The sequence below is a fragment of the Dermacentor variabilis genome, chromosome 2 (genome assembly GCF_050947875.1).
Source record: "Dermacentor variabilis isolate Ectoservices chromosome 2, ASM5094787v1, whole genome shotgun sequence".
NCBI lineage: Eukaryota > Metazoa > Arthropoda > Arachnida > Ixodida > Ixodidae > Dermacentor > Dermacentor variabilis.
In genome coordinates this window covers 41,524,361-41,549,901 of record NC_134569.1, presented here as the reverse complement: position 1 = coordinate 41,549,901, position 25,541 = coordinate 41,524,361, and the positions used below count along the sequence as shown (strand labels likewise).

The 25,541-nt window shown below is 41.1% G+C and overlaps 1 protein-coding gene across 3 annotated transcripts; it reads left to right on the top strand.

Annotated features, from left to right (window-relative positions):
* Window positions 1-1,027: 1,027 nt before the first annotated feature.
* LOC142571695 (acyl-coenzyme A thioesterase 10, mitochondrial-like) lies at window positions 1,028-25,541 on the top strand. 3 transcript variants are annotated; one of them, XM_075680230.1, is made up of 14 exons: window positions 1,028-1,409; window positions 2,545-2,663; window positions 6,583-6,625; window positions 6,728-6,751; window positions 7,497-7,678; window positions 8,410-8,606; window positions 9,501-9,574; window positions 11,865-11,932; window positions 15,558-15,669; window positions 16,361-16,451; window positions 18,417-18,502; window positions 20,883-20,970; window positions 21,877-22,033; window positions 24,998-25,541. In XM_075680230.1, exons 1-14 carry the CDS (start codon window positions 1,396-1,398, stop codon window positions 25,120-25,122), a joined length of 1,380 nt encoding a protein of 459 aa, XP_075536345.1. In that variant the 5' UTR covers window positions 1,028-1,395; the 3' UTR covers window positions 25,123-25,541. The 3 variants fall into 3 exon arrangements, with proteins under 3 accessions (XP_075536345.1, XP_075536346.1, XP_075536348.1); XM_075680231.1 differs by lacking the exon at window positions 6,728-6,751; XM_075680233.1 differs by lacking the exons at window positions 6,583-6,625; window positions 6,728-6,751.

Genomic DNA, 25,541 nt, shown 5'->3' with positions numbered 1-25,541 from the left:
CCCAATGCACGGTATACGGGCTTTTTTTTGCATTTCTCCCCCATCGCTATGCTGCCGGAATTTGAGCCCTTGACCTCGTGCTTTACAGCGTAACGCTAAAGCTCACTAGAACCAATTGGTATCAAGTTTCTAGATGGTCCTTCGGTGTGCGAAGGATCTTGTCAGGAACAGCTTTCGTGCCATTAATCCACGCTTGTTATCATCCCACATATGCTACATAAGACGGAACGAGAAGAAGGGGGGTTAACCGAGGGGCCCGATTTTTATTAATAATATCATGAGAAGCCAACAAACAAAGACACCAAGGAAAGCATAGGGAAAATTACTTGTACTTACTAATTGAATTAAAGAAATTATAAATTAATGGCAATGAAAGTGGATTGAAAAACAACTTGCCGCAGGTGGGGAACCATCCCACGTCTTCGCATTATGCGTGCGATGCTATAACCAATTGAGCTACCGTGGCGCGGTAGCTGAAGTTGCTTTTCATCCACTTTTATTGCCATTAATTTATCATTTCTTTAATTCAATTAGTAAGTACAAGTAATTCCCCAATGTTTTCCTTGGTGTCCTTGTTTGTTGGCTTCTCATTATATAAGACAGAAAGGAATTTTAGCCATTCCTTTGTGTCTGCTTTCAAAGGGTGCTTTTCCATACAACCAAGAGAGAACGTGAAAATTTACGAGCATTTAATATTCGCTAACATCAATTTTTCTACTTCCGCCCCCACCCCTTCTTTTTTCTTTCTTTTTCCTCTCGCTTTTTTTCCCTTCTTTATTTTGCTTGTTTTAGCATTTAAACGCGACGCCTCTGAGTTATAGATAAGCGTTGTGAAAATACACTCATTACAAAAGTGTAAAGGTATTTGGCTTTATTAAAATAGCTACAGGCTAGCGACCACCATTTAAAGCCCCGTGAGCCAGAATATTGCGATTTTAATTCTCGCGCTCTTGCTCACGCAACGATGATGATAGAGCACCGGTTGGTGGTGCTGAATAGCGCACGCGTTTGTTGACGGAGCGGTGTGAAATAGTCGCACTCGCACGCCTCCAGCGCTGCCACACCCGTCTACGTTCCTTCGCGTGCCAAATCGATTGGCTCATATTCGTTTAACTTTGGCTTTTGTGCAAGCGGATGCGTAAGGACAGACACGTGGAAGCAGCAAGGCTGATTCCGTATCAGACAAGCATGCAGACAAGTTTAAGCGCTGCCAACAGCGATGTCAAGTGGTGATGAAAGCATGAAAGGAAAAACATCCCACGACTACGAGCGAGCGGTGCCTTTTAATGTGACTGCTTGATTGCACCGCTTGCGTAATACTCCGCGTGCACAGGTGACACGGTGACACATTTCCAACCTTGCTTCTAGACTGAACATACCTCGGTGACAGACGCGATGACTGTGAGCAGGTGAGCATTGGTCGCGCTCATTAACTTCGCGTCTCGATCACGATTTAACTTGTTTCGTAAGACTTGAAAGAGCGTTTTTGGCAGGCATGAGAAGATTCGTGTTTTTTCCACTACACCACACTTGTACACTTGTGGCGACCAGTGGTTATTGATTATTGTTTGAAGGCTCGGATGGCATTTACTAGCATATTCATTTTGTCTCGAAATTCCGCTATAAGCAATCGAGGCAAGGTCCTGATTGGTGTTGTATAAGTCGCGGGTCGCCATTTTCCTCGCGACGATAGATTGTTTTCTTTAGAAGCACTGCTCCAGGAGGGCACATGTAACCTGCAAACGGAGACTTCAGGAGAGCACCTGAGGCTATAATAAAGCAGGCGGCGCAGGATCTTCAGGGCACCCAAGGGGTAGCGGGGGGGATCAAAGCTGGAAGCAGAGCGGCCCGTAGGTTGGGGCCGTGGAGGCCCCAACCCGCGGACCAGTCCGGCTTCTAGCTTTGGTGTCCTGGAGGCACCGCCAATAATGCGAAATAGTGACACGTTGTTACAATTCGTAAAAAACACGATTTGATAAATATAATTACGTCTAGCCGCCAACTTGTGACGCTAAGTTCAGCACTACTGCGCCCCGCGACTTCTGCAACACCAGTCAGAACTTTGCCAGCAATCAATATATCCGTAACGACGATACGACAATAATTTCTCGCATTAGGCCAGAGTTAACCCTTGCTTACTAAAACATTTATTAAACCAGTGCTGTCCAGCATGTTTGCAGCTCATAGCGTCGATCGTATGTCATGATATCAGATAAATAATTTGAACGTTGTGAGACTGGCGTTGCAACGTAGATTTCAGAATCATCATCATCACTCGGTCACTTCTTACGTGGTTAATTAACAGCAATTTAGCAACGCTGTCACACAGATCATGTATGTACATACATCCTCATCTGAGTCAATTGCGCTAAATTTACGCCCAATTTGCATTGTTTAGCATTTACTCCAGAAAGCTCGGATGTGCACGTATGACAGCGGTATAAATTCACTCCATCACAACCGCAACGCATTTTGTTATGTTGCATTCTACGAGAAATATGTGATGCCTGCCCATCATTAATGCATCTACATGTGACGTTTCAGAACTTTAGCCTCCCTGTTGAAGCGAGCCAGTCGCCACAGATTCACGGGCACTTCTGTCTCCTTCGTGCGCAGTATCATAACATGTCAAGATCCCATTCGCCCGAAGACAATGCCAGAAGGTCTGTGAACTATCTGCACTTCTTAAATTTTTGCTGCATTTGTCCAACTAGCTTTTTGTACGTAAAAAAAATTCGAGTTAGCTAGCATTCTCAGATAGTACAGGTTTACCCCTCCCGTGAAATTCAGGCAGTGTATAATATGCCTACCTGCCAACTTTGGCAATCTTATTGATAAATACCCGACTTTTACAGCTTGGTTACTAATGTCGTATTGCATCAGTAACTGTACAATATTTTATTTATGTTCAGTTTAAGGTAGAACCTGATATCACAAGGATATGGATACAGTGGTCTTGGAGCAGCGATCTCGGAACTTTATTTTTCAGAACTGCTTGATTATTCACACCTACCCATAGCAGCTTTATATCCCACTCAGAACCAACATATAAAGGCAAATCAAATTTTGGCTTCTGTTACATTAATAATTCATGAATAAGCACCATGAAACTTTTCATTTGTCTGTAGCACAGATCATTCTTAATGCAACTAAAGAACAAGGTGCAATCTCACAGCATCTCTACAGAACAGAGCCTGCAAATTTTTTTGCCCAGGAGAGGAGACTGACCCACTACGGTAGCTTAGTGGCTATGCTCTAGCATTGCTGAACTTGAGGGCACAGGTTCTATCTCTGCCACAGTGGCCGCATTTCGATTAGAGCAAAATGCAAAAACACTCATGAACCTAGATTTAGGGGCACATTAACAAGGCCGCAGGTGGTCAAAATTAATTCAGGGTCCCCCACTACAGCATGCCTCATAATCAGATTGTTGCTTTGCCACATAAAACTCCAGAATTTAATAAATTTAACAGAGAGGAGACGGGGGTTCTCCATCATACATATGAGGAGATTCTTGCTGCTGGATCCTGAGTGTTGCTACCATTCTCCCGTTCACCAGTTAAGCCATCAAACATCTTTCCTGACATAAGATGCTTTATTAATTCATGAAATAAATAGCCAGTTCTTCTTTCCTGACATAAGATGCTTTATTAATTCACGAAATAAATAGCCAGTTCTTGAAAAATAAAACAATTGCTAGTATTTTTCAGCAAATTGTAACATTTCTTTACTTCAACTGTACTATTTTTTTTAGATTTGGAAGTTAGCATGGCAGATATATATATGTTTTTCTGGAAAGGGTCAGGCAGACATGGTCATCCCTTTTATATAAATTGATATTACTGCACAATATTCACTCAATTCGAGGTTCAAGACTGTGCATAATGGCATCTGCTCAAGACTGCTATATGCCTCTTCTTTAGTGCCATTTACACTGGCACAGCCAGAATATTTTTTCAGTGAGGGAGTGGCACCAACTTGACTGGGGATGGAGAGAAGGAGGGGAGGGGGCAGGCTTAATTTAAACAAATTTTGAATGGGCACGTGCCCGCTGTACTGCCCTTTGCTATGCCACTGGCCATTGACTTTACCACTGGCCACTGATCTGGAAGAGCACACCATCAAAATTGAAGAACTATTACTAATACCACCGCTAAAATGTGCTTTTTGAAATTGTGGATGAGAATATGCATTCCAACCTAGCTAGAAAGGCCCCACTAGAACTTATCCATTTTGGTGAGTCACTGAAACCAGTTAAAACTGATAAAATCCAGCTAAGAACCAGGCATTGCCAGCTTAGAATTGTGAATAACCAAAGTCAGCTAGACACTTGTCTTCATTTGGACACCTAAACATACCATTGTCGAGGTTCTGCACACATTTTCAAACAGAGACTCTTGGCTACAAGATTGTGAACATCACTCTTTGTAGCAATTGCTGCAATTGGGTGGATGTCTCATGTTCCCATTATTAATCTGAAACACATTTTAAGTGGTTCACGAGCACAAACAGCATGCATACTATACTGTGCTTGGTTAGTGAAAAATATAAGTGCAAGATAGGCTTGCAAAAATGGTGCAGAATATGAAAATAAGTTAGCATATGAAAATAAATATCTAGAAACAGCACACATTCGGTGACCCAACATTAAGGGGGCCTAAGCGAATATACCAAACAGAATTCATATAATTCACATCTAAGAAAATTAAAAATGCATAAGTGAAGGAGATGCATTCTCATTTATTTGTATTCATTTCTTTTGGGTGGAGAGTCTGCAATGCTCATCTGACTTTTGTCACCTCGATTGTTACTGGGTTGTCCTTTGAGGAATGCAAGAAGTGCATGCTAGTTGCTCATTGTACTTGTGGCTGTTTGCATTGTCATAGTCAGACTAGCATTTTTACTTTGTCGCTATTATTTCATTGACATCATACAGCGCAACCCAATAAAGCAATCACATCACACCCAATAGAATAACATGTTGCACATAATATTCTTTCTGGTGCTTCTTAAATTCTTGCATCAAACCAAATTTCAGTACACCAATAAGTTCTGTGGAAATACAAAAGGTGAAAGCAGTTTCATGAAAGGAAAAAAATAGTCATCCACCCTCGAGGAGTGTGAAGCTACAAAGGAAACCCGTACGGGTTCTTCAGAAAGTATAGGCCAGCATACTCACTTACGAGTACACTGACTCATACTCGTTTAATACTCATTTCACAGGTGTGAGGTAAAGCGTTAGTGAATGGCAAAGGCTGTGAGTTGTTGTAATTAACACGGCAAGCTGGGCGAGTTGGTGATTGAACATGTTCCTAGAGGTGGGCAGCGCTAAAGGAAGTACACGATACGAGTGTGACAAAGCGTCACTTTACACGTTTACATTTTCTGTATGTTTTAGTCCCTTGTTTGAAAAAATAAACCAGTTGTTAGTCTGCACTTGTATTGTGTACTTTCTTTTGTCTTTCGTCCGGGTTGTGCTGCCCACCCCTGCCCAACAGGTTGTTGTAAGTACGGGAGTGAGTGTCGGTTAACATGAGTACGAATTAAATGAAATGGTGGTAATTTTGAGTAGACGGGAGTATGAACGTGAGTGACTCTTGGCGAGTGTGAGTGGATGTGAATATGTATGTGAGTGAGTGCCATTGAGTGTTGTGAATGCAAGTATGAGTGTGACTGAGTGCCAGTAAATGTGAATGGAAGTGACTATGAATGTGTGTGCATGTGTGGCCGTGAGTAAGTGCCATCAAGTGTGAGCAAGTGCATAGACTGCGAAAACATTAGCATGAGTGAGTATCCGCTTGTTATGCCAACTTATCACAGAAAAAGAACTTCACAGTTGAAGAAAAGTTCTTCCTGGACTGAATATCGACTTGCACTACTGCCTTTCCAAGGAATTCACTCTACCAAGCTAACCAGGAGGCTAGCAGATGCTCGGACGAGGACGAATGAAATCGCCAATTAATTGACTGTGGTCTTACCATCTGCTTGCCTCCTGGTTAGCTCATTTGGTTTTACATTTTTCATGCCAACCCAAAAGTAGTACTGACCAGGATCATAATGTTGATATTCTCCGGTAAATGGCTAGCCTATGCCAAGAAATCGTAGGCAGCACTTTATTACATTGTCAAGAGATATGAGCACTGAGAGAAGAATGAGGGACCTGGAATCTAGACCACCACCAGAGACAGCATCGGGAGCTTGCACATCATGAATATCTTGTTTGAAATTAGAACATCAGATATTTCAAATAAGTCTTGCAGGGTTCATCATTAATGAAAGTTAACTGTATATTGCTGTCAAGCTTGAAGACAGTGTTTTGTTAAGGGCACATTGTGTGCAAGGTTCACTGCTGTGTTAAAAAAAAAGTATTTCTCAGGAGCTAGGTTTTCGCCTTAAGTGCAAATAACATGTGGCAAGAGTATGTGAAATATATTTTCTGAGAGCATAACAAACCTGGCAGACAAATTCAAGTTTATGAGATTGTTCTTTGAGAATATTATCTTTAATAATACAAAAGTGTGTCTTCTTCAAGCATGAAAGTTCGCTCTGGTGATGACATCAAAATGTTGCTTGAATTTGCAGTGATGGAAGCTCTCAAAAGTCATGTGGGATATATTGGTGATATGTAAGTGTACCCAAGTTCACTGCATGCATTGTTGAAAATGCTCGAATCTGTACATAGCTGTGATGCTTACACATGCTATTCGCCTGGCTTTTTCTCTTTCAGAAATATTGATGCAAAGATTATCAGGCATGTTGCTATCTTGGCTGTTTCAAATTTTCCCCGCTCTTTTTTGTCTTTGTTACATCATAATAAGAGAGACGTAGTGCCTGACATGCTGACATGCTTTGCGAGTGCTGATGCTAGCAATATCTTCTCCTTAAGGCTTAGTTCTGTTTTAATCCTGCCACTGATGGCCACTTGTGCACTGCATGTTTTCTATTCTCACCTGTCTTGCATAATGATATGTATGCATATGAAAGAAAGAATGGTTGGTGCTTAAAACGCATTGCTCGTAAACACTATCATAATCACTGTTGGTATACATTTCGCCATGTTTAGGAAACTTTTTGCCAAAGTGCTTCATGCACTGGCTGTTGTTTTGGTGTTTAGATTACTAAAATAATCCAAAATAATTGCACACTGAAATTATGTGCACCTTCCTCGAGCCCTCCCTCATCTGCTGCGTACATTATTTCAAAGAAGTTACATTGGTCAGTCTAAGTGCACTTTGACTCTAAACTTTGACTCTAAGCACCCTTCTATATTTAAATAATAATAACTAAAGTGTTAAAATCATTGCAGTAGTTATGGGCTTGATGTCACCTTGATTTGTTTATGACAATGTTTATGTTTGTTTGCACTGTAAACTGTTGTGTGCACACTCATGGTGCATTCAAGGAGAGAAGTTCAGCTGTTGTTTAATTGAACAGCATCTTTTGCTTTCCACTTTACATAACTGACCCATGTAAATCATATTTATTTGGAACACCAGAACAAGTGCCCACACGAAGCTCCCGAATTCCCAAGAAGAACTACCAGAACGTAGCATGCTGGACAGCTACGATGAGTGCATCATACCAGTGGCCACCTCTCCAACCATGCAGAAGAGCCACACCTCTGGCCAAGGCTTCGTTCGTTTTGGTCGTATTCTCGAGGACATGGATGAGTTTGCAGGCATGCACATCGTTACTTTTACAAATACAGAATAGTATCAACAGCTTGACAACAATGTTGCCTGTGACACACAGCAATACATTTTGATAGACCATTTATGGCATCTAGCTTAATTGTTTAATGTCATATGTCGCAACAGGTTTTTGCAAACAAATTGTATAGAAAGTGCTGCAAAGCCTGATGCTAGTCAATACATTCTGTAACACACAGCCTCTGTGTGATCTCTTTAGTTTGTGTAAGTAAGCCATTCATAGGGTATGTTGTCTCACATGTGTAAGAGATGTCGCCTTAATTTTAGGAGTTTTCGATGTGACCTGCGAGTTCTTGCTTGGGCAGTGAGCTGTGTGTGCCCTTTAATTGATATGTCCTTAAGTAATTAACTAAAAGATCAAAGACCTGATAACAGTTCAAAACAAGACAGAGTAGCCACAGGCAGGTGGAGACCTTTATTAATAGTGCGCAAACAAGGGAAGCTTCAGTGTGCCAATTTTTTGACAGGTGGATTTGCCTTTGTCAGGACACCAGCTACACATTATCACTTGTCATGCAAGTAATGTCAACTTCTTGAAGCTGCTATTTGTGGCAAGCAATTTGTGAATCTGTTCAGAAAGAAATCTGAAAAGACAGGTGGCATCAATGAACATGCAATATTTGACTAGGAACATACTTCTACTGGTCTCTGCATTTCCTGATAATGTTTCACTCAGTCTTCTTTTTCAACATATCCACAGTGTGGCTGTCATACCGGCACGTGCAGTACCCAGGCCTGAGCTTCGGCGTGCCTATGCCCGTGAACATGGTGACTGCTCTAGTGGACAGCATACACAGCGAAGACATGGAAATTCGGCCAAAACATGACCTCAAACTCTGTGGCCACATTTCCTGGGTTGGCAGGACATCCATGGAGGTCACCATGGAGCTCCTATCTGTATGTTCTTTTGTGAATATTGTGGAAGACCACCATCGCTCCGTATAAATTTAATGTGTTCCTTGAAAGGTCCTCAGAAGAGGCACTCTGTCTTCTGTAGATTATTGAGTGTTTTACTATAACAGCTTTCATATGTGGAGACCAAAAAGCACCTCTCTGCTTCTGACACTCCTGCAGGGTTTGCATGCTTTGCCTCTAGTGAGCTCGAATATCACTGTAACTTATCTAGGGACTAGTACTAGTATCTTGTTAGTATCTAGTACCAAATTCTGCAGTGCCCACTCTTTCTTTTTACATTGCAATAGCATCTGAACTTAAACTTGTTGGTATGGGTACATTATGGAAGAACAGGACAAGATAGGACAAGACAAGATAGACAGGAAATCTGAACTTCGTAATAAAAAGATATACCTCCCAAATCATTATGTGCTGCACGTTCTTTAGAACATAAGTAAAATTAGATGCTGAAATCTAGTGCGAAAATGCAGTGCCTATGTATCAAGGCCTAATGGCATTGTGTCATTGGTGGAAATCGCTTGTGTGCATTTGCATCTGTGCTGAAATCAATGTACTGCATGTGCTCATCTTGTAGTTTCTGTAGCGCTCATGTAAAAGTGGGTACAACAGAAAAGTAAGTGGGCAGGATCAGTGCTTGTATTGTGCACTTCCTTTTCTGTTGTTGACATATTTATATGACTACTGCACAAATTACAAGACGAACATGTGCCAACTTGCTCAGTTTTCATTCCTGATATTTTTTGTGTGTAAACTTGTTTTATGGCCATCAACCAAGCAATGACGTTATATTTGTGCTTTAGTAGAGCTGGGGTGTTGTGCGGTGCAAAATTCGATATGTCATGTTCTGCACAATTAAACAGTCCTTTATTACTGCAGCTGGCCCCGGAACAAACCAGACATTTGCTGACTGCGAAGTTTGTGATGGTCGCTATGCAAGCTAATGCCTCAAAGTAAGTATTTGTATACCTGGAGACAAAAACTGGGAACATTTTCGCATTATGTATAGTCTTGTTAACAGCCAGAGAAAACTATAACATTGAAGTTGTGCAACTAAATTGCTATAGTGTTGCTGTTAAATTTTTCTGGTAAGTTACGCCTGTAACAAAAAGAAAAATAATGTCGATTTTGTTGTTTGCATTTATCACTAATTCATTTGCAGAATGTTTTGTTTCTGTTGCTGTCGCCATCGTTGTTGCCATCACCACTGCAGTGGTTGTGGCGGTGGTGACAGGCCTAGGCCTCAGTTATGTAGCCACCTGCCTCTAAGCAATATCCATTTTAAAAAAGTTAGCTCTTCACTGCCAGTTCCTATTGCTCACATTTAGGATTAGCAGTGGTAATCAAAGCATTCGTTTGGAGGTATTGTTAAGTGAAACCAAAGTGCAATTCTTCAACTCTGATAACTGCACCATGCAGTCAATGTTTGCAGTGACTATGAAGTGGCCTTTTCTTTTTATAAAAGTATGAGCCCCACAGTATAGAGAGGCACTAGTCTACAAGTGAACATTTTCTTCTCTTTCTATCTCTTCGTCTTCTTTTTTTTAACCCTTTGAAGGTCGATTTTTTTATTGCAGATTCCAATTCCTCTTAGCGACTTACCTTGAAAAAAATTTACCATAATTTTTCTAGGGTGACCGTAAAGTGAGAAAAAGATATTTTGCGTCAGTATATCTGTACTTTTCATTCACAAATAACAACAATAAAGAAGGAAATAAACTTATAAGATTAAAAAATTTGATGCATTGTTATACACATAGTTCAAGGCTTTGAAAATGCGCACACGAGAATATTTCGCAAGACTCAAATGTTCCTGCTGTTACACTAATATGTACATCCATAGCGTAATCGAACTGCGTATGTGCGCTCACTCAGGAAATCTGTGTGGTTGTGTGCCCGTCAAAAAAGCAAAACGTGTGACAAACTTCCGCTAATTATCTTATTGCCAAACAGAGGCAATTAGCTTTTGTAAGTGTCAAAAAAAAAAAAAAGAAAGCAACAGAAAGCATGCACGGTGGCATCCTTCCTATGCACACCCCAGTGAGCACTAAACGAGCGAGAAACAACCGATCGCCCTTTGAGCGATTAGTAATGAGATAGCCATCAGTTTTGCAAGCGCAAAAAGCCGAAACCGCCTGCGGAACAAAACCCAAACCACCGCCCGCCCACGCACGCGCCAATGCGCAAGCGGTAGTATGTAGATGCGCGGGAGCAAACTAGCTCTAAAACAAACAATGCAACGAAAGCCAAGAGAGGTAGATGCACGTAAAAAATTCCCTGTATGCCCACATAATGGCAGCACATGACAGAAAAGAAAAAGTTACGAAATTGGCACGCTTTGTAAACGTACAGACGGCGCCGTAAATATATGGCATTGACCATTTTGAACTTGTTCGCGCCGCCGTATATTTACGTCATTGCCTCTGAAAGGGTTAAACATGTGACGCTGGTAACTGAATATCCCGAGCTTGTCTTCATGTGTCGTAGTTTTACTTTGTATCACACACTAATAATTCTGTGAACCTGCAGTCACATTAAGAATATTGTTGGGATGCTGTTACAGCGGTAGTCTAAAGCTTATGACAGGTTTATACAGTCAAATGCTTTTATAAAGAAGCTCTTGGGACCTACAAAATACTCCATTGTACAGGCCACTTCATTGTAAAGACCGCACACAATACCACTTCCAGTAGAGCAGGCTAAGCACATTCAGTAAAGTAAAACCTGTTTCCAACATGAACACACTCGCTATACTTGGTGGGAAAAAGCCGCTTATTTTCGTCTGCGCATATTGTTCAGTGGTATGCGCCTCTGGGCTTTACATATGGCATCGACTCATCAAAGTGTCTGGTTGTTTGGCCTGCTGGCCAGGGCCTACCATAGTTACTGGAGTCTGGACCCACCCGCTTAATCACTGCTGTGGTGTCGATTGCCACTCGCTATGCACGCGGCATCTCAGTGGCAGCTGTGGAGGGCAGCAGCAGTTCCACTGCGTGCATTCGCTGTAAAGCAACGGATAAGCTGTTCGGCTAAGACGCACAGAATCATTCATTATACAGCTCATTTCATTGTAGGAGTGTTTGTTGTAGAGGCATTAGCCTGTAATCCTAAACATGGTACTAACAATTAATGCCTAGAGCAAAGATTATATTTTTAATTGTGCTATGAGTATACCGGTAAACGCTTCATAATCTCGGCCACACAGTGGAGTAACAGTGTCATGCTTTCTTTTCCTTTTTTCAGTACTGTTCCTGTAAATAAGCTTATACCAAGAAATGATGAAGAAAAAACTATTTTTCAAGAAGGAGCAGGTAAGATTAACTTAATGTGAGCTGGTTCATACATACCAGCTGTAATACTAGATAATGGCATAGCTTGCCTAAATGTGGTTGCACTGAATTTGGTAAAAGGGTGCAGTATCAGGAGGATATTAAGAGGGGGGAACAGTAGAATAAACTGACCAAAGAAATCTATATTACATATTTTGTAAAAAAAAATAAAAAATCTACGTGGCCTGAGGAACAAAGCTTTGCCATGGTAAGCTTGGATGGCCTCACCGAAGCCCTGCACTGTGTCTCGTTGGGCACACTGGTATTTAAAATGACGCTGTTTGGGTTTGCATGTCAACTGTTTTCGTCATTGTGTTTGCGTGTTCTATTGAAAAATGTGACTTCATATGCAAAATGCATGCTATTTATACTGGGTTCGTTAGTTGTCACTCCAAATTTTTATAATGAGTGGGCTACTCTAGTGTATTGTGTCCACATTACTGTTTCACTGACCTCTGTCCAATTTTGCCCACACATCTTCCTACGTTTTTGTGCCCCAACATTCCAAAAGCACATGCGAAGTGGACAGCAATCAAAATTCAGTGTGAAGTGCCATTCTAAGTGCACTTGGCATCAAATCACATGTATTCTATGAGATATCTCTCAAGTGCCTTGGTAAGGAGAAGGTTGACAAAGCAGAGTGCTGCAGTTCCACAAGGAGTAGTGAGTGCTGAGGAAAGAAAAGAAGCCTCATGAAACACTTTAGGGATGATGGAAAGAAAGCAAGAAATGATGTTCATTCAGCTGAAGCATTTTTAATGCTTGTGGTAAACATAAAAACATGAAAGTGAAATGTCTTTCTCAAAATGTCATTGTTGTATTTCTTAAATCTTTGATGTACCTTTTCTAAAAGATTGTTTGCCAGATTATAGCGAAACTTATACAGCTTATAGTAATTATCATTACCAACAACCTGAACTTAAAATATCAAAACGTTCGTTATATCATATGTGGAAAAAATATTATACTGAAGTTCTCCTTTTATATGTAATGACAAGATGTGAACAACATTTTTGATGAGATGATTCCTTTACCAACGAAAATATTTTACATTCGGCTTGAAGACAGTAATATGTAGAATATGCCTGCTAATTTAAGTGGTCACTATTTCAATAGTTTCGGAAGTAAGGTACATTGAAATGTTAAACTAAAAAAAAATGTGTAGACAATTACAGAATACATCAGAGGTTTTGCAGCAGAAATACTACTGAATGTTAAGTTAAAGGCCATCTTCATTCAGCAAGCAAAATTTTGGATTAACATATGCAGTAGTCTACAATAGAATGCTATAACCAAGGTGACATTTACTCTACCCCCCCCCCTCCCCACCCACCCATTAGTTAATGCAACAGGGTTCTAAAGTTCATTTAATAGTTTTGTGGAGTCATATTTCACGGGTGTGTCCAGGCAAACCTTTCTAGTGTCTGCTAGAGATTTGAGAATACTGTGCGTCTTGATACATTGGCCCAATTCGTCATATTTCTTTTGCGTTTCTGTCTCTTTGTCCTTTTTTTTTATTTATTTTTTTTTTTTGTGGACTGAAATTGTGAGCACCAGAAAATAAACGTGTCTTCATAGTTCAAGTAGTGCATGCACTCACTACTCAAAAATAATAAAGTACATGTAGGTACTTATAAGAAAATATATTTTCAGTGTCATAGCCTCAGACACTAGCCATATAAACAAGGAGATAAATGATAGCTAAAAAGAGCAGAGGATTGAGTGGTGTGCGAAGGAATTATAAGATGTGCTCACATAGCAAGGAGTCAACCACAGCAGTGGCTATGGCGTTTCGCTGCTGAGCACATGGTCTTAGATTCAATTCTGGCCATGCCATCCACATTCTGATGGGGGTGAAATGCAAAAATGCTCATGTACTTGGATTTAGGTGCACCTTAAAGAGCTCCAGGTGGTCAAAATGAATCTGGTCACTACGACATGCCTAATAATCAGTTCATGGTTTTACATTGAGAAACCCCAGAATTTATTTAATGAATTTAATTAATAGCAAGCAGTTGGCTGATGCAACACTGTAGTTGTACATTACTCGGAAAAATCTCAGTTCTGTAGTGGACAAAAAGCAGCTGCTGCTGATTATGATAATGACTTACTGTGGTCAGTTTCGAGACCAAAACAAATTTAACACGGTGTGCACTTGGACGAGCTGATAATTCATTTTGATTTGCTAAAGTGTGTTAGTGATGGGGCACAAACGAAGTCCCGGCAGTAACACACTTTAGCAAGTTCAAATTTAGCATATTTGAATTACTCCTGCTTTGTTGGAGTGATGTGTCCTGCTAGGCATAGGGACACTTGAAATCATGACGAAAAAATAAAGACAGAACACTTTATTTCATGCTCAAACTTTGTGGCCCAAGTGAGCTGAGAACAAGTTAATGCCCACTGCAACACCTGCATTCTTTGAGCGTTACACACCAGCCCAAGAATAACGCCAAATTTAAGGTGAAGTGGTTGTGATGGATGCTGCTGTGTTCCCTGAAGGTTATGTCCTGTAGCTGCAACAGTTCCAAGTCACGATTTGTGGATGTCTTTAAGTCGAAAGGTTATTTTAGCATTTTCTGGATTTCGACCAACAGTAAAAGCTGGCACTAGAATATAAATTTTCTGCAAATACTGAATGTAATAAAATGAAAACAGTGGCTGCGGCTTACCTCAGCTAACCCTGTATATGCAAAGCAAAAGCTTGGTTTAGCCTGTTTAAGTCTTGGTTTCACTGTATTTAGTGTATTTAGTATGTGTGTTAATGTATTTAGCTGTAATTATTATACTTAGATATACAATCATTGTTAAGCCAGGTATGATGGCTGTGCCTAGGTCGGTGGCTAGACATGACTGTGATTAGGCTTGGTTAGGCATGCATCGTTCTACGGTGCGACGCCTGTTGTGCCACAGGGAAAGCACAAGTGCTAAACATGAAAAAAGATGCCGTGAACATGCGCAGCGTCGAAGCACAAACGGGCAGGGTGCAAATGCAGTTGCTACATTGATCTCGATGGTGCGACATCTGTTGCATTCTGGATGCTGTCCAGTGAAGCAGCTCACCGGGCGATAGCCACAGTGTGGTCAGACGCCACTTGGCGATGATGGCTCAAAGCCTCCTGCTCTTCCGCAGCACTAAGAAAAGACAGCCCGGCCTCGCTCTCATCCACGGCCAAGCTCGCACTGACTATGCGAGCGTGGTGCTGCTCTTAGCCAGGCGCGCGGCGAGGCACATGGTCAGGCAGTGACACAGCTGTGGCGAGCGCATGTGCCAAGCCGGCTTGGCGGCGGCGGATTTCGGCGCGGCAAGTCACGTGATGCGTTGCCAAGGCTAGGGCACAGCTGCGATCAAATGAAGGTCAAATTGCTGGCGACAGCGAAACTCGCCTCAACACAGTTAGTAAAGCGTTCGCTTTACTAAAGTTTATATTGATTCCATTAAAAGTGGCAGTCTAATCTGGGACTCTATCCAGCAGCACTCGCATATGTTTCGTAGCTTTTGCTTCATATAGCCACAGAAATTTGTCCACAAGTATGATTAGCACAGTCTTGCATCAGTAGCAAAATTTCAAGTACAAGTTTGTTTTGCCTTTTCATTGCCTTGCAGCCAGTGTTGCACGAAGGAAAAAATTCCAAGCAAGTGGCATTCTCAAACAACCACCAACACAAGAAGAGAGGGATCTCCTTCACAAGCTTTTCCTAGAAGACTTTGATCCAGAGTAAGCTGTTTACACCCTGCTGAGAACAGATAGCCTTTAGTTTTAAAGATTATTCTCGATGGGGGTGAAATGCGAAAACACCCATGTACTTAGATTTAGGTGCACATTAAAGAACCCCAGGTGGTCGAAATTCCCGAAGTCCTCCACTACGGCATGCCTCATAATCAGAAAGTGGTTTTGACACGTAAAACCCAATAATTTTTTTTTTAATTTTAAAGATTATGTACCATTTAGGGTATTACGTTTTCATAGAAAAAAATTATTGATCCTGTGTGCATACTACAGGTGAACCTTGTTATAATAAAGTCACATCTGATAGGAAAATATACATGTATTTGTTTTAAGCAGTTATTCATTATAAGCATATATGCATTACATGATGATATAGGAGAGAAACATTCTAGGTTTACTTCACTATATGTGACAGTATGTTATATCTATATTCGTTATTACAAAGCTCTACTGTATTTCCTATTTTAATGCATTGCACCCACTATTTTCTTGTTACAAACACTGGGAAACTTGGGTATGCACAGTGTACCTGACAGGAAAGTGCCAAGCACATGTTAAAGAACAAAAATAGGCACAAGATTGATGATTATTGTTTCGAGACAAAATTGCTTCATGAAGGGTTTTGTTTTAGTACCTACCACTGTAGTCAGCTGCTTCTTACACTTCATTTTTATTGCAGGACATATATCCTAAAATCTGATGAGTGCCCCAATGGGGCCATTTGGATGCAGGATGCACGGTTAACCAATGTCATCATTTGTCAGCCCGAGGTAATGTGGCCACATTCACTCAGCAGCATTAAATTTTGAAGTCCTGATGAGTTTTGCATGTTGTAACCCAACTGCAAGAGTAACATGTCCTATATATTAGATGTTTTGTGGCCCACCAGTGAGTCCGCACATCTTCACATCTTTCTCTAGCTCCAGAGAGGTGACACTTCTTTGTTTGAAATTGAAGGCAACAAAAGTTTTCATCTGCATTACCAAAAGAATCTGTTCTGTACTACAGGAAAGACCCACAATTTTGCATCTGCACTGGGGGAATAACTGCCATGACCAACCGTGACCTAAGCGTTAGTGAATGTGTTAATAGGTAGCATATCATGTGATTTCTGGTTTCATAAAGCTGCTTCCTCGTGGCATACTAGGCTCCTTGCGTGACCACACGCTACAGCTGGCTCCTTTAAGATGACTGTGGAAGAAGCTTGAAAGGCTCTTTGTCTTACCAGAAGTTCAGAGTCGCTGAAGTTTACTCAGTCTGCGGAAACAAAGGGACAACAACTCTTCTGCTCAGCTTATCAGAGAATTAAGCTTAGAAGGACACGTAAGCGAAATGTTTAGTCAAGCTTGATTGGCAGATTATGCTGCTTTAACAATGGCTAGGTGAATCTTACCATGAGAGGAGGCTGGGTAAGCGAAAAAGGACACCAAAAATAAGAAGACGTGGTGATGCAGCCTTGAAATTATTGTATTAGCTCCTTAGTGGTGCATTCTAAACAATGCTAGTTAATAATTTGTGTATAAGAAAATAATTAGACTTTGCAACCCAGTATTTTTGTGAACCTACTTCTGCACAGCCCAGGTGCACTAAAATACCATGAAAAACATGATGTCATCAGTGCTGCTGTTCGGGTGTAAATTTCAAAAAAGGAAAGGGTTGCTTTCATTTTACCCACTAAGAAAACTTTTTTTTTTTTTCAATGAAATAGAAATCCACCTTTCAAAACAGTCTGCTATGTATAATCTTAACTAAATCTGTGTTTTTCTTTAGCCTGCTCTTAACTGAGTTGTGATATACTATAATATAACCTTTTGGAAGGCGGCAATTCATGTGAAATAGCCGTAATGATGAGTGCAAAATGTTCTTTTAAAGGTAGTCTTTGCATTGTCACAAGTTTGAGAACGTACATGCTTGAAGTGCTATTGATGTGGATAATTACTTCTAAATTAAAGGACTACTGACACGAAACTGTTCTGTCCCATTTTCGTTTGCTTTTTAAGGTAGCTGTGGACTCCATAATTATGGTACAAATTCCTTCAAATCACCACAAATAATTAATTGCAGCACTTTTTGTGCGACCTGTTTGAAACACGTCTAATACAATGTGGCTTCCGACATGAAAAAGGAGCCTATCCACATCACCGAAAATGGAGGTGGTGGTCACGTGATATCACAAACAACTCAACTCAAGAGTGCGCCTACCAGCCTGTTGCAGTGGTTGAAGGCCAGTGATTGCGTCGCCGAAAGCTGCGAAATTAACCCTTGTGACTGTGCACCTCTCTTCGAAATGCAAGGCAACCTGCTCTCCCCTCTTGTTCTGTTGAGTGCTGAATAGACTTGGCTTTTGGCTGCATTGTCGTAGCATGTGTGTGTGGGTGAGTGACCGCTGTGAAACCGCCACATAAGGTTTCTGTAGTGTGAACAGTCTCCTTTCTCACGTCCGAAGCCGCACTGCACTTGGCGCACATCTTGAAGTGGACGCAGTAAAAAGTAACATAATGAATTATTTGTTGTGCTCTGTAGGAATTGAGGCTCCACAACGCGATTACTGGGTCTACGGCTGTTCAATAAAGTAATAAAAATTGTTTGTCAGTATTCCTCTTAAAACTTATTTGCCCACCACAAGTCAAACTAAATCATAATGCATAGAAAAATGAACCAATGATGTTTGCGAGTTTTTTGCCACCTAATATATGCTTCACACTAGTTCCTTTCTTCTTATTTTGGGTGTCTAGTTTGAGAATCTCTACAACAAGGTATTTGGTGGCTTCCTCATGAGAAATGCCTATGAAGTGGCATGGGCAACAGTTTACATCCTCAGGTCAGTGTCATTTTTCCTGATTTTATAGTGCCATAACATCATACCGAAATAGTTAGGGCATGTCAATAATCAATCAGTGGTAGGAAAGCAAGCTGCAAATTTTCAGCAGGTATATTGAGCATAGATTGGCATACCCATTCATGAGTTCATTGACCCATACTTGTTCCACTCTCATTTTACTGGCACAAGATAGAGCATTACACTTCATTTCATACATAGCAGGCAACACTACCAAGGCTTTAGAGACTTCTCTCACTGTTCGCATCATGACCGTAAAAATTATGTGTCACGTATGAAAGTATAGGTAAGTATTATATCATAAACGTAAAATTAAGCCTCATGCTTTTATATATATATTCGATGCCTTTTATGTAATAGATTCTATTACATAAAACGCATCGGAGATCAGAACCTATTTGTGCCACCAAACAAGCGGAGTGACACATTTCTACCATCAGCGGCCACAGAGCGTCGCTTGCACTCACGACCAGGACACCACATGCTGGAAGAACAAAGGTGCACAAATAACATGTCATTTGACATAAATTTGTGTCTGCAAGTTTTTGTAAAATACGAAGTAGTTATTCTGTTGAAAGTGTTGCAGATAAAAATAACTGCACTGATAAACATGCCAAAAAAGGCATCTGTGGCTGCGCTATTTGCATAGTACCCACAGTGTTGCTTGCTAAGTATGAAATGAAGTTTACTGAGTGATGAAGGGTAGACATGGGTGTGGATGTGAGGGAGTGCTGGTGAACTTGAGTGGACGTGAGTATTACTGGGAGTGAATGCCACTTAGTGTGAGTAGAAACGAAAGTCGGTGATAGTAATTTTGAGTGGATGTGAGTGTGCACGTGACTATTAGTGAGTGTGAGCAAATGTGAGTATGTATCCAAGTGAGCGCCCATGAATGGTAGAATGGTAGTGAACAGAAATGTGGCCGTGAGGCGGTGGCAGTAAGTGTGAATGGAAGTGACTATGAACATGAGCGAGTGTTGGTGAGTATGAGTGGCCATGAGTAGGAATGTGAGTGACCACCGATGAGTGTGAGTGTACCCGAGTGCGAGTGAGTACAAAGCCTGTGAAAATATTGGTGAGTGAGTATCCACTTTCCTGCTGACCTATGATAATGAGCCTTGTGATGGCCACTAAGGATGGACGTAATGTGAGCACAATAGTCCATTACTGCTTCGTATGGACTAGTGTCAAGAAATTCATTCACAAACAGAACCTGTGCACTCACTTGGATGGCATATTTGCCTTAGTATCCTGGAGGGGCTCCAATGTTGAAAGTGTGTGCACTATTGTCCGCTGTTATACAGAGAACACAAGGTTAATATACTGCCATATATTATCACTGCAATATGGCATAGAGGCCCACAGCTAAATTTTTATGTATATATTTTTTATTTATTTTCACATATGCCCAGCATCCATTTGATGCCTTAAGCAGGACAGGATACAGAAGAGAAAATACATTGTAGGGTATAAACAAAAACATCACAAATGAAAATTTTTGAAGTATGCCCAACTGATTACAACAACCACTCCTTTCCAATAATAGGAACAAATGTTTCATTTATATTGGCTTTATTACTTGTTATGCATTCCCTTTGAAGTAGACCATACTGTACATCAAAGTCCTGTGCCCGCCTGTCCTGACAAATCCATAGGTTGGCATTGAAGCTCCTACATAGTGGAAATTAAATCATAAAGTGGGACCCCTTGCTTCACGTTTAGACAACAGTGTATGAAATAGTGTGTCAGGTGTTACTCTAATAGCAAAAAATCTGAGGTTGCTCCTTTTGTATGTAGAGAAGACTGAATGTATATATTGCATCCAGTTGTTTTGCATACTGTGCCAAAAGTCCTTTAAACTGCTCAAAATTACCTTCTGAAATGTGGAACATGCTTGACGTTCCAATTGATAAAACTCTAGCCGACATCAGAATTGTTATTCGTGGCAGACCTTCATTGTTTTATTTAATGTAGTGCAAATTTTTTTTAGACAGCTTTTCCTCCGCCATAATTCAACTAGGACTGCATTATCACTGTGTTCTCTATTCATTCTATTTTTACACACATTTTATTTTCACGTGGAACAAGTTATAACTTTATATTGCAATGATTTGTTTAGCCAGTTATAAAGGATATAACTATATTGTTATGTGTGATTCCTTACGAGTAGATTTTGTTGTGCTGCATAATTAGGGCATACTCTGCAGCTACAACTTCTCTATGAAATGAACACAGAAACAGCTAAATGTAAGTTGTCTTGTAGGGCTTCAGAATTTGTTATGCCATTGTAATGTCGACAATCCATTTAACGATTAGAAACAGATGCAGAAGCACTGTAAATAATAATCTTCCTTTTCCACAGTGGACGTCGCCCCAAGACGTACCACACAGATGACATCTGGTTTCGGAAGCCAGTGGAGTTGGGCTCTCTGCTCCACTATGATTCACAGGTATGCAATGCCAATGTCGAGTGAAGTCCAAACATGGCATTACCTATTTTTTTGTGCATCATGAGATGGTTGCATAGCAGCAACATTACCTTACCTTACCAAATTACCTTACCACTTCCTGCCCTTTACTTTAAATGCTCTAATATAACCAGTGATCCTCAGGAAGACATTATAATTTGTGGATTTTATTTTAGAATATTTATTTCTGTGTCACTGCTTGTGATCGATGTGTGCATGGTGCTTTATTGTGCCTACTTATCCACAGTAACATGCAGGCAAGGTGTTGTAGTTATCCCTATGCAGTCGGGATAACTCCTGCTGCAGTTGCACGTACCCAGAGTTATTGAGTTGTAGGGTAACTAGTTTCTGTATAATATTTATCTTGGTGAGCCAGATCCTTTTCTTTCTACTTCTTTCACCTTCATGGCCATCTTTAACAACTACAATTTTTAATCTGATGTCTTCACAGTCTGTGTTTGCTGTCAGGATACTTACTCTTCCTTTGACATGCAGCATACACTTGGCAAGCAGCAGTGTTGCTCTAAGCACATGGCTTATATTCAGTAGAGCACTAGGCTCGGAATCTAGAGGTCAAGGGTTCAAACCCCACTGCAACTGGTGGTATGGTGAAGGCCTCATTACCAATGACAGACATTATTTGGCAAGGCTCCGCAGAACTAACAAAGCCGCAGGAGCTCTGCGAGAGCTATTCAAGCTGAGCTGAAACGTGTTTGGTATCTGTGAGCATTTCATGCTAAAGAAACAAGCAGAAGCACCTAGATTTTCACTGCTCTGGTGAAAAGAGAAGGTACTTAGTAAGCCGTCTACACAAATTATGCCGGCAGGCTGTTGTACTAGTTTTCCACCTTGACAATTAAGACTACCTCTCTTGCTATTATTACTCAGGTGGTGTACACCCAGGGCAACTTTGTCCAAGTCAATGTGAATGCAACGGTGATCAAACCTGACATAGGCACAAAGGAAATAACAAATGTTTTCCACTTCACTTTCTGCCTCGATGGAGAAAATCCGGCTCCCAGAGTGATCCCTAGGTCTTATCCTGGTAAGTTGTAGAAATGAGAATGCATGCCAGGTGCCCTGAACAACTGCTGCTTTTGTTGCCACTAGAGAGTCTATATTTGGAGATTTTAAAACAACACCTCGTATAATATACACAGTTTGCTCATGCATGCTTCATGCTGCACATGCATGGCACGTTTGTCAGAAAGACTTATGTCAGTAATGTGCCACTGCGCAAGGCTTTGTACGCCAAACCAAAATGGCCCATCCAGTCAAAATACTTCCAAAACCTAGCATGCTTAACCATGATAGTAAAGTTTGATCATCTGGAGCTGAAACACTCTTGTATTTGTATGCAACATTACCATCTCATTAAGGAGTCATGAGATTAACTTTGTGTGAGTACTGTATATCTGGGAAGCAAGTAATCCAACCACTGACCTTGTTTAGTGCAAGCAGTGCATAGCATGCAACTAATTTTATAATTATTTTGCACCAATCAAATTCAGTCTTGGTTGTCAGAACACATTTCAGCAGGACATTACATAATACACTGGAGTAGCTAGGATACCATATATATATATATATATATATATATATATATATATATATATATATATATATATATATATATAATGGGGCAGGGGGGTATTCACTTGACCAGGAAGTGGGGTGGCTGGGCAGACTGGTGTTGTCGCATGTCGTTTTATGCCAGGATAGCTGGCATACAGAAATTTTGAGAGAGGGGGTGCATGCTTGAGGTCGGGGGGGGGGGGGGGGGGCCTCATTGCTTTCACAGCAGATGTCTGAATTTTGCACAAGCATGAATATTTGACTAGAACTGATAAGTGGGTGAGCTGGTGCATGTCTGTACTGCAAAACTGGAAGTATGAAACCATACATAGATTAATGAATTGAAATTAGCAGGACATGTGCTATGCCCTGTACACCTCCTTTGTAAAGTTTGTGGTTTCTCACTTCCAATTTTACAGCATGAATCTTCATCTCGTGCTGGTGCACGTGGAGATGTCATCAAACTGAACAAGGCGGATTGCCTTGCTATCTTGAAGGCCGCAGTAAATGTTTTCATTGAGTTCAAAATATTTCGAAGCTGACCAGGCACACAACATATAAAATAAATACACAAGGCAATCGGCACATTTAGAATGTCCAGATGGTACAAGTACATACAAGAACAAGAACATTGAATTTCAGGTTAAATGTGGCTTTAAGCTTTTTCAGGGTTTCTACAAAGCGGGGTAAGCTCTGCTCTTTAGGATAATGTGATGATGATACATCTGGATTACAAGAGAATCGAAAGAGCACAGATACTGGGCTGCTATAATGTAGTGATTCCTTTTGCTCAATTATATTTCTTTATTATCAATCACTGCTCACCACTGGCCAATCCTGGTGATGGAGTAGAAAGAGTACCGCTCCTTCTACTGACGAGGTGCAAGAAGGAAAATTAGTATAAAGTCGTTACATTATATGGGCCTTGGTTTTCTATTGCCAAGTTGTTTAGTGCTTCCATTTCTTTATCACTATACATTCGACTTCCATTAATTCGACCCTGACGGGACTGACAAAATTGATAGAATTATTCAATGGGTCGAATGAAACAATGCAAGAAAAGAAAATCACAACACAGCAAAAATGGTGCTCATCCCCAAACCAGGGAAACCCCCCAGATCTCGTCAATCTTCGACCAATATCTCTTACGTCGTGCGTCAGCAAGTTGATGGAGCACGCCTTCCTTACGCCTTCCTCACCCAGATCAACGCACACTTGGACGATGTCGAAGCGTATCCGGACACCATGCTCGGGTTTCAAGCTCATCTCTCCACGCAGGATGCAATGTTGCAAATCAAACACCAGATACTCGACAACAAGACAAAGGCCATTCTAGGATTAGACCTCAAGAAAGCCTTCGACAACACAGCTCACGCAGCCATACTATGCAGCATTGCCGCACTCAATCTAGGAAACCGAGCGTACAGCTATGTTAAGGATTTCCTCACAAACAGGAAAGTCTCCTTAACGCTGGGCAAACCCACATCCGAAGACAGGAACATGGGCAGCATCAGCACTCTGCAAGGCTCAGTCATCTCGCCGATGCTCTTTAATCTCATTATGATTGGCCTCCCCGAGCGCCTCAATGCCATCAAGGGAGTGCATCACACAATATACGCGGATGACATTACGATCTGGGTGTGCGAGGGAAGCGATGGAGAAATCGAACAGCGATTACAGACCGCGGTCGAAGTGGTGGAAGAGTACCACGTCGGAAACGGTCTCGTCTGCTCGTCAGAAAAATTGGAACTCCTCCTCTACCGCCCGACACTTAGGGAAAGACCCCCCAAGGCTTACATCCAGCATGCTGCATACGAAGAAATTTGCATAGGCACCAAAGACGGACAATAAACACCCAGGGTGAAGTAGATTAAAGTGCTCGGACTCATCACAGAATCAAACGGCACTAACGGAGAAACGGTCAGGCATCATGAGCACGATGAGGCTCATCAGAAGAATCACCAACAGACACCAGGGTATGAGGGAGGCCAGCGTCGTCAGACTCGTACACTCCTTCGTTATTAGCCACATTACCTATGTGGCTAATAATAAATATAGCATCACTGCACGTGTGATGCAAGATGTGTTCTCTCTAAAATGAAGTCATGTAGGCATCTTTCCTTCTTTTTTTTTTTTTTTTGCACCACTGTAACAGACAGTTTGTGGTGCATTCATCTGAGTTGAGGTAGTATTAACAGTTTGGTAAAAACACATGCCATCAATGAAGGCAGCATCATAAAGGCGGCATAGAACAACACTTCAGTCGTGTAGTGTTTTGCTTTCTACCAGCTCATAGCTGTGCATCACCTATTTGCAAGTTTGTTCATGTGAGGCCAGCATGTGCCTTATGAAGAGAGACTTGACTCTGTTCAAGCACTTCTTGCACTTAAGGAAAGGCGCATTAATAAATTCATGTTGCTTGTTCTTCATGCAGAAAGTATGCTGTACATTGAAGGAAAACGGTACCTGGACCATGCCATGTCACAGCGACGACCTGCAGCAAGCCAGAGCCATGGTCACAACAAAAGTAACAGCAAAAGCTACCAACACAAGCCATAATGAATCAAAAAAATGAACATGAGTTTAGCAACAAAGTGTGGTCTGTGCAGGACAACCAACACTAAACTGGATGCTCTAGTTGAGGTTGTGAGGATGCATTCTACAGCAGCCAGATCAACTCATGCCCCAAGGGATTTCAATAGCGATCACATTTACGATGCTGTATACGTATAACTATTGCCTGTATGCTACGGATGCAACTAGCAAAGAGAAAGCACTTGTTTAATACATGTTTGTATTAATACTGCAGTGATCCTTTGGTGTCCAGAAACACCTTACGTAAACCCATGCATAACAGCATTTAGCTTTTACTTACAAGATTCTAGCATTTCACAACATGCTACCCCTTCCCAACCAGTTCTTGAATTTCACACTCTTGTATGAAAATGAATATATTAAAGCACCCATTTTACCTCTGG

Excerpts from the sequence above, each read along its gene's own strand:
- LOC142571695 (XM_075680230.1), top strand. Across the intron at positions 16,452-18,416 it reads TCATCATTTGTCAGCCCGAG|TTTGAGAATCTCTACAACAA; the intron begins GTAATGTGGCCA and ends TTGGGTGTCTAG. Across the intron at positions 22,034-24,997 it reads GATCCCTAGGTCTTATCCTG|AAAGTATGCTGTACATTGAA; the intron begins GTAAGTTGTAGA and ends TTCTTCATGCAG.